The sequence below is a fragment of the Cyprinus carpio genome, chromosome B4, assembly GCF_018340385.1.
Source record: "Cyprinus carpio isolate SPL01 chromosome B4, ASM1834038v1, whole genome shotgun sequence".
Classification (NCBI taxonomy): domain Eukaryota; kingdom Metazoa; phylum Chordata; class Actinopteri; order Cypriniformes; family Cyprinidae; genus Cyprinus; species Cyprinus carpio.
This window is the reverse complement of record NC_056600.1, coordinates 4473002-4481738: the sequence shown is the minus strand read 5'-3', so window position 1 is coordinate 4481738 and position 8737 is coordinate 4473002. Positions and strand designations below refer to the sequence as shown.

The following is an 8737-nucleotide window of genomic DNA, read 5'->3' as shown; positions in this document are numbered from 1 at the left end:
TGATAGCACCCATTCACTGCAGAGGATCCATTGGTGAGCAAATTTCTACCAAAACCCATCTACATCATGGATGGCCTGAGGGTAAATTTTCAGCAAACTTTCAATTTGTGGTAAACTATTCCTTTAAATACCTATGTAAAGTATGAATTTCTAAAGTATTTCTGTGTGCAGTTTGCATAAAGCATGGTTTGGAAAACAAAATTATATTACCTTTTAAAGTAATAACTAGTTAATCATGTGTCAAGCTGGTCATTGTTAAGCCTCAAGATCCCTACATTCAATTAAGGGCTTTTGGGTTCTGGTTTTATGCGGCTACGCGTTTGGTCGTAGCTCCTTCTACGATTTCCTCGTTCACCCAAGTGAGTTCTCTCATGTTTCTTAAGAGGCCCAGCAAACTTGAAGCTCTTCCCGCAATGAGAGCACTGCCATGGCCGCTCGCCTGTGTGGCTGAGCATGTGGTTCTTCAGGTGAGACGAATGCTTGTACGTCTTCCCACATCTTTCACAGGTGAATGGCCTCTCGCCTGTGTGCACGCGCTCATGTCTCTTCATGTTCCCAATCTGAGAGAATGCTTTTCCGCAGATCTTACAGCGGAATGGACGTTCTCCGGTGTGTATGCGCAGGTGGCACCTCAGCATCTCAGGTCCCGCAAACGTCTTGTTACAAAGGGTGCACGGGATCTTGATCCGCGGTCTCTCATGGTTGCGCTGGTGCTTTTTCAGGTCGAACATGTAGACGAAGGACTTGCCACAGATGGAGCACAGATGCTGGCGCTCACCTGCATGATAACCTTTGTGTCTTCGTAGGAGACTGGCATAGATGAAGCTCTTCCCGCATTGATTACACTGATACGAGCGCTCCATGGAATGGTAGCGGACGTGAATGGACAGCTTAAATGCCGTTGGGAAACTCTTGTTGCAGTGAGGACACTGGTGCAGGTTCTCTGAGGTGTGGCATTCACGGTGGATCTTCAAGTACGAGCCTTGAGAGAAGCTTTTGCCACAGATGGTGCACTTGTACGGTTTCTCACCAGTGTGCACACGGATGTGCTTGATGAGGTCTGCTTTTTTGCGAAAGGTCTTGACACACTGTATGCATTTGAAAGGTCTGGCGAGCGAGTGCGTTTTGATGTGATTGGTCAAGAAGCTGAGGCACCGGAAGCTTTTGCCACAGTCTGAGCACTGGAATGGCCGCTCGCCCGTGTGAGTGCGCATGTGATTCTTCAGCAGGCATTTGAAGCGAAACTCTTTGTGACACTCGGGACAGCTGTGTCTTTTCTCCTCCTGCGTTGTCTGGGACTCAGAAGGAGTGGCCGCTGCCTTTGGAAACTGTGGCTCGAGGTGGACTGCTCTTTCTGTGGATGATGGACTTCACAGATGGTGGTCTTTCTATGACTGGAACGTAGATGGTCTCCTCCCTCACAATTTCAACAGGAGTTGGAGGCAAAACTGGTAGAGAGATGCCCTTTCCAGTTAATTCTGAGATCCACTGCTCTAAACTGACTTGCCTCACACCAGACGTTTCCACTATCTCTGATTGCTCTAGGAATTGCAGTTGAGTCGCCTCCTCTCCCTCGTTCTCAAACTCTGACACCACCACGGTTGAGCCATCTGTGGTCAGGTAGATCTGCTGGACTTCACAGACGCCTGAGTCGTTCTCTTCACAAAGTACCTCCTCTTGTTGTAAGCCTTCCTCTGCTTCTTCAGTGGCAGCTATCGCTGTGAACTCCTCGCTGTCCACTAAAGGCTCAGCCTCTTCTGTGTAACTCTGAGAAGGGCTCATTATCAATGGCCGCATAATCAGATTCTGACTGTTCTCTGTGCCTTCTGATTCAATGATAATTGTCTCTTGTGCAATGGAGGTCGGGGGCAAAGTTTCTTCATGTTCAATGGCAATGGTAGGCGAGACTGGATGAGGCAAACAAACTACTTCAGCTGTAGAAGGAATGGACACTGTACAGACCAAAAGAAAAAAAAACCTTAGAAAAATACTTAGATGTCTTAACATCTTATTATAGTTGATTTAAACCATATTATAAGGTCACATTTCACCACAAAATAATAAATATTAGCAATTACATTTTACAAATTACTGTCTTAATGTCTCAATGCAAAAAAAAAAAAAAAAACCTCAAGGGTCCTAACAAATAATCATTTTTTATTGAAAGTACTTAATAAATGCATAAAAAACACAATGATCAAATTAAGCTTATATTCAGAATGATAAGGTCTTTTTGTTTTATTATTTCGCTTTATTTTTTTATTTTTTTTGATTTTAGGGTGAAATATGACCCAGTTATGTTTTGAAAGTGTCATATGAATTAAATATAAATTAAATGTCTCACTGTGTTTTAGTTATTCAACACATGCAAACAAATATGGTTCAGTAGCAACAGTAAAGCTCACTTTCACTGATCACTCTTTGAGATTGCTCATTGTTTCCTGTGTGCAGTCTTTTAGTTTTGAAGTGCTGGAGAACATCCTTGATCTCCACTGGATCTGAGAGTGGCTGCACAATCTCCTCCATCATCGAGAGACCGCCGCAAAGCCACGATGCTGTCTGAGAAAGTCGACAGATTTCAAATCAGATTTACCGTTCATTTTAAAATGTCTGGTTTATTATTGTAGAGGGACCATTTTCTTCAATCTTTCATCGAGGACACACCTCTTTGAGGTTGGGCACCGGCAGCAGATCTTCCACTCGAGACAGGAACTCCCATGCAAGGCTCTGTAATACTGCATCATATCCGGATCCATATTCTACAGGGAAGACATGCTGAAGACAAAGAGACAGGTGAAAGATGGAAAAACATATTTTCATGCTTGCTTTATTCATTCACCTCACAAAAATGTGAAGAGGAAAGATGCACTAAAAGACAAGAAAGAGGTGAACAAATCTAACCTGGATGAAATTCTCTTTCTTTTCTGCGTCCTCTAAAATGTTGTGCACCATTCTGATAAATTTGTTATTGATGATCTCACTTTCCACATCTTTACACTGGAACAAATTGAAAGCAAAAAAACAAGAACTGATAACATGCTAAAACAGTATTTCTGTATATGGTAAGTGCAATTACAAAAGCAACATTTATTACTTTATGTGTGAGATTTCGAAGAGAATCCAGATGTGCTTGAATGACCCACAGATCTGGCATTTTATCTTTAAGACAAAGCTCCAATATCACCTAAAAGAAAACAAATCTCACGTTACTTGTCTCAGACTGTACAATATATAATATAAAGTATATTAAATATTTAGGTTAATTATGACTACCTTTTTCCGCAGGTGAAAGATCAGTTTATTAACCAGACTTCGACTCATGATGTCTGGCACGGTCTCGGTCACCAGCACCACAAATTGCTCCAGCTTCCCGTACTGAGTCACATTACGACGCTGAACCACCTGCCATAGAAACGCTGACATCAGCCGAAGAGGCGGCACAACCAGACGCAGTGCAGAGAGAGGGAGAGCGGGGGGAAATAAAGACAGTGCAGATAAATATCAGAGTATAATATCAAAAGATCTTAATAATTCTGATAGTAATGACGAGTCTGATAAGTCTGAAGGTATTATGATGCCTTTAATTGTTGTTTGATTTAAAAATTAAATTCTTGTTTTAAAGAATTGAATGCATTTCCATCCATTTATGCGTAATAATTTGTTTAACAACACTTGAAATCAGTGTTTCATCAAGGACATCAGTTGTGTTAATTCTAAGCAAGTTAATCTGTAACAGGTGGAGTGCAACATCTACATAGCTCAATAATAATAATAATAATATATAGTACAGAGAGAACTTTATAGTGCAATAAAGAGACAGTCTTTTTAGTACAGTAAAGATAACTTTAACTACTCAACTGCTAATTTAAATATTAATCACAGAACAAATTAAATCTGGTTTTAATGAATAATGTGAAAAGAGCTTGAAATCTAACTAGATTATAAATGTATTCTGGCATTATTTATCACAGACACTTTTTAGAAATATTCTTCAACAATAATACAGTTCGAATAATGTTAAATTAAAGAACAAAATTGTATTTTTTTTTAACCGGGCCGCTCTTAAAAAAAAATAATATAACCAAATGTGTTCTGAGTTGTGTGTGTGAGTAACTTTAATAGGATTGGTTGTGCTAGCTTCACAATCTTAGCATTTAGCTCACAAGCTAAATAAAACTCACCCGCCTCGCGGCTCTCTACGTTAAAGATTTCCATTATTTAAGGTTAGAATGAATCGATTTTTGTCTTTTAATCAAACTCTGAACGCCTCGTGACACAGAATTAAACCATAATAGCAGTTAAACGCACTGGCGAACGACTGTCCTGAAGTTGATCGAAGCAACGAACAACAACGCTCAACTGGGGTACCGGAAGTAGCCGGAAGTAGGTCTCTATTCCGCGCTTTTTTAAGATGTTTGAACGTGCATGACACCGCATCAGGTCTGGCGTAGAACGGGTGCGCTTTCACCTGTTGTGAAACAAAATAACTGTGCCAATTTATATCTTTGCAAGTGATTAAAGCGTTCATGGCATTAAGTAAATACAATTTTGTCCACAAGGAATTGGTTTAAGTGTAAGTACAATCAAACAGTGTAAGAGCAAATACAGATTAGTAGAAAGCAAAAGACAATTGGGTACATATTTCCGATTTACTGATAACAAAACTGACAGAATTTCAAAGGAGTCATTATTAGCTTAAGATACAGTACGTACAGTTACAATGAAACTGTAATCAATCACAATATTGCATCTCTTCTCTCACATTTTCTGTTCTTTTCTTTCACTTTTCCCAGAGCCCATCACTGCTGACAGATGTTATTTCTGAGAAGCACCTCCATACACATTAAGAAGAGGCGGAGAAATGCAAAGGATTGTTATGGAACATTTATTACATTTATTATGGCAGTTTTTTTTTTTTTTTTTTTTGTAATTTGTGCTATAAGTTGTCAAGACAGGAGGTTAGAGAATTTATACAGTCTTGATGTTTCGTCATCTTACCTGAGTATTGAGGCCTAACTTCGTTTTTTGCTGTTTTACATGGTTGGGTGAACTGCAGTACATTGACCACAGCAAGAGAAAAAGTTAAGGTATGTCAAACATCATTCTTTCTTTTTATGTGCTTAAATGCATCAAATGTACATTATGCCTGCATATGACTATTTCTTACAAATATTTTTAGAATTAAAAATATATGTTTTGTATTAAAATATTTTTGGATCTGATAATAAGGGAAAAGCAGCCAACAAGTCAGCATACATGTAAACACTTTCAGTGCTGTTTTAATTCAAGTTTTATATGTTTTAATACTAGTGAATATGCCAATGAAGTCAAAGCAAATTGAACATACACATTCAAGCCGATTTAAAGACCTACAAAGTGTGTCCTTGAATATGCACCAACACACATAACATGAATGAGTAATTCTAAAAATCTATAACATTTAATCTAAAAAATTAATCAAAACCAATGTTGTAAAGACATTAGATATTAAAGGCCTATAACGGCCACATATCGATCAGAACAGACATTTATGATCCTGAACCGGTGGCTCCTGCACCAGTAGAGGGAGATCAGGGCGGTGTGGGTTAACAGCATCATAGCCATATAATCACCAACCCCCCTTCATATCGTCAGAGATGCAGTGTAGTCCCACGCCCACTGCAGCAGCATCAAGAGAGTGTAAGAAATGTCACAAATAAACGTCGGAGAGAGGGCTGAGGATCTGCAGGCGAAGATAAGCGTGCCATGCGTTCATCCAAAGACGATTTATGGTGAAACGAGGGTGTGAATAGGCCCTGGTGGGTTGATGACCAGCCGTAAAACACAGGCGGGAGAGATGAGGAAGGACGAAACAAAGGGAGGAATAGAAGAGAGAGAGTGAAATGGTGGTAGATAAAGTGCAAGACGGGGCCATGAGCTCTGCACCGCCTTACGACTCGCTACCAGCTCGGCCAAGCCCCTGCCGTGCAAAAGAGTGGGAAAGAGAGCTGCACGGTGCTCAAAGACTGTCTTCCCCACTTCGACCGGCTCTACCTTCCATTTCCCGACGGCCTTCAGCGCTCCCTGGATATCTGCTCTCACCCTCCCGAGAGTACGCTGACCAACAGCAACGGCTTTCGTTATCGTTGTGCTCAGAGGCCTCGCTGGCACCCCCTGTGCCTGCAGTGGGTGCCGCCCCACTGTGCTGCCGGACGGTGGGAGTCATGCCCTTGCTGCGACTTGCACTCCTGATTTTCAGCTTCCTTTTTTGGGCAGCAGGCCTTGCCATCTTCACCTTAGGGGTCTGGGCACAGGCTTCTCTGTCCGACTACATGCTACTCTCTGCGAACCGTTACCCAAACGCGCCCATCATCTTGTTAGGCACAGGTGCTGCTGTGACAGCGTGGGGCTTTTTAGGATGTTTGGGAGTGGCTGCCAACCTTCCCTACCTTCTGCGGGCATACGGCTTTTTCCAGTTGGCCACACTCATGTGTGGACTAGCGGCAGGTCTCTTGGGGCTCTTTTACAGGGAGGATATTGCCGAAGGTTTCCGTAGTGGGCTTAAGAATGCTGTGTTGGACTATGGAGAAGATGAGGGCCGCGCAGATGCACTGGACAGCCTGCAGAGGGCACTTGAGTGCTGTGGCACTGAGGGTTGGCGCGATTGGTTCATGTCCAATTGGGCTATTCAAGATACTGTTTACTCAACAGGAGGTTTGGGGAATGATTCTTCCTCTGTGTCGTTGCCAGACAGTTGCTGTATAAAACGCAAAGGCTGTCGCAATAGGCCGTTGCCAGAGAGTGTATTCAGTGACATAGAGCTTGCAGGGATTCATGCTCACGGTTGTTTCCGCAAAGTCTTCAGCTTGGTAAATGACAACGTCTTTCATATTGCAGCAACAGTCCTGGGCCTTGCTTTCACCCAGGTGGCAGGTATAGCCCTTGCATGTCTGCTTGCCAATCGTCTTTCGCCCAGTCTCCGAAGACAAGCCCGTTGAAATAAAAAGACATCGTGAATTTTCATATACTTGCTGCAGTTTCTTGAGTTCAGATCAGTTTTTATGGAAGAGACCAGCAAACAGTTTTTGGACAAATGCAACAATTAATACTGCAAATGTGTCGTAAACGTTAGATTGAATGTTTAAGATATAGAGTAAAAAATGTACATTATCTTATATATAATTACATTTTGCATGACTCTGAATGACTTGTGATTTTGTCCAATAGTCCATTTAGCTTTCATTACTGCCTGAAATATTATGTATATAAGTTTAGAAATTGTCTTAATAGTGTGTCTCATTTGTATTCTGTTATTTTTTTTTCTATTAATGGCCCATTAGAGATGTTACACTGATTGTGAATTGCAATTGCTCTTGAATGATTGAATTGATTATATAAATATTGTTTTGCTGTCATATGATTAATCAGGATTAAGCACATCCAAAATAAGTTTTTGTTTACATAATATACTGTATGTGTGTGTACATTGTATATTTATTATGTATATATAAATACACACACATACAGTATATATTTTGAAAATATTTACACAAACACACACACACACACACACACACACACACACACACACACATATATATATATATATATATAATTGATATTGTATATAAATATATTTAATATATGAACATAACATATTTTTCTTAAATATATACATGCATGTGTGTGTATTTATATATACACATAATAAATATACACAGTACACACACATATTATGTAAACAAAAATTTGATTTTGGATGCGATTAATCGTTTGACAGCACTAAAATATTGTCAATTAAAAGAAAGAAAAAAATGTCTTGTTCTTAAAAATAAACATAAAATATTTACAATATTAAATGAATTTCTATTACAGAATGCATGACCAAGTACACAGCATTAAACCTTGCTATTTTAGTAACAGTAATGTGATTATTCATAATTGTGAATTGTCACTTGCAACGTTTCATTTAATATTCTAAAACAGAATATTAAACAAGAAAAATGCATGGCAGAACTGTTTTTCTTTGATTATTGGGATCTGATACCTAATTGTTTATTTACTGGGATCTAATTCCCAATCATGAAAATTGGGCAGTACTAAGATGAATGGAGCCAGACTGAATATGAGTTTGAAGAGTAGCAAAACGTAAAAGTAAAAACATGAATTGAAATGTAAAAAAATGTGTTGAACAACTGCATGCCAGCAGCTATTAACTTTCTGGACAACCCACATTGAAAACCACTATACACAGCTCCAACACAGCTCCATCTGGTTGGGAGTTTGAAGCAAAATGGTGCATTTTATTGTGCTTTTTTAAAATGGATAGACACTTGATTTATGTTTTGGCTCCCGAAAGGTATAGCTGACCAAACCTCAAACTGCAATCTTAGACAAGCTTATTTATGATAGTCTGTATTTCTTTATCACAACCCCTGCTACAATTACAAGCGGGTGATAAATGATTGGGATCTGGGACAGTCAGTGCTGCTTCTTTAAATTTTTTTAATTTCCTGCCACGTAGTGGATTGTAATTTATCTCAATTTCAACCTGCAAACAACTATGATTAGATCCTTCAGAATACTCTTGCTGTAGAGCCCTTAGAAGCTGCACTGAAACTGTAATTTTGAACTTCAACCGTTTGGTAGCCATTGTATAGTCCACTATAAGGAGAATTTTCCTGGAATGTTTTCATCAAAAACCTTGACTGAAGAAAGAAAGATGTAAATATCTTGGATGTCATGGGAGTGAGTAAAG

At 39.7% G+C, this 8737-nt stretch overlaps 3 protein-coding genes across 3 annotated transcripts; 1 reads left to right on the top strand and 2 right to left on the bottom strand.

Moving 5' to 3' along the window:
* Positions 1-281: 281 nt before the first annotated feature.
* LOC122137112 (zinc finger protein 135-like) lies at positions 282-1214 on the bottom strand. Its single transcript, XM_042722612.1, has one exon. The coding sequence runs from the start codon at positions 1212-1214 to the stop codon at positions 282-284; it is 933 nt and encodes a 310-aa protein (XP_042578546.1).
* LOC109063764 lies at positions 1150-4384 on the bottom strand. The gene is made up of 7 exons (XM_019080791.2): positions 4182-4384; positions 3274-3470; positions 3095-3184; positions 2902-2997; positions 2665-2775; positions 2406-2559; positions 1150-1952 (listed from the first exon to the last, which is right to left on the bottom strand). Exons 1-7 carry the CDS (start codon positions 4213-4215, stop codon positions 1300-1302), a joined length of 1335 nt encoding a protein of 444 aa, XP_018936336.2. The 5' UTR covers positions 4216-4384; the 3' UTR covers positions 1150-1299.
* Positions 4385-5338: 954 nt separating this feature from the next.
* Positions 5339-7530, top strand: LOC122137131 (tetraspanin-7-like). The gene has a single exon (XM_042722706.1). The coding sequence runs from the start codon at positions 5883-5885 to the stop codon at positions 6975-6977; it is 1095 nt and encodes a 364-aa protein (XP_042578640.1). The 5' UTR covers positions 5339-5882; the 3' UTR covers positions 6978-7530.
* The last annotated feature ends 1207 nt before the right edge of the window (positions 7531-8737 follow it).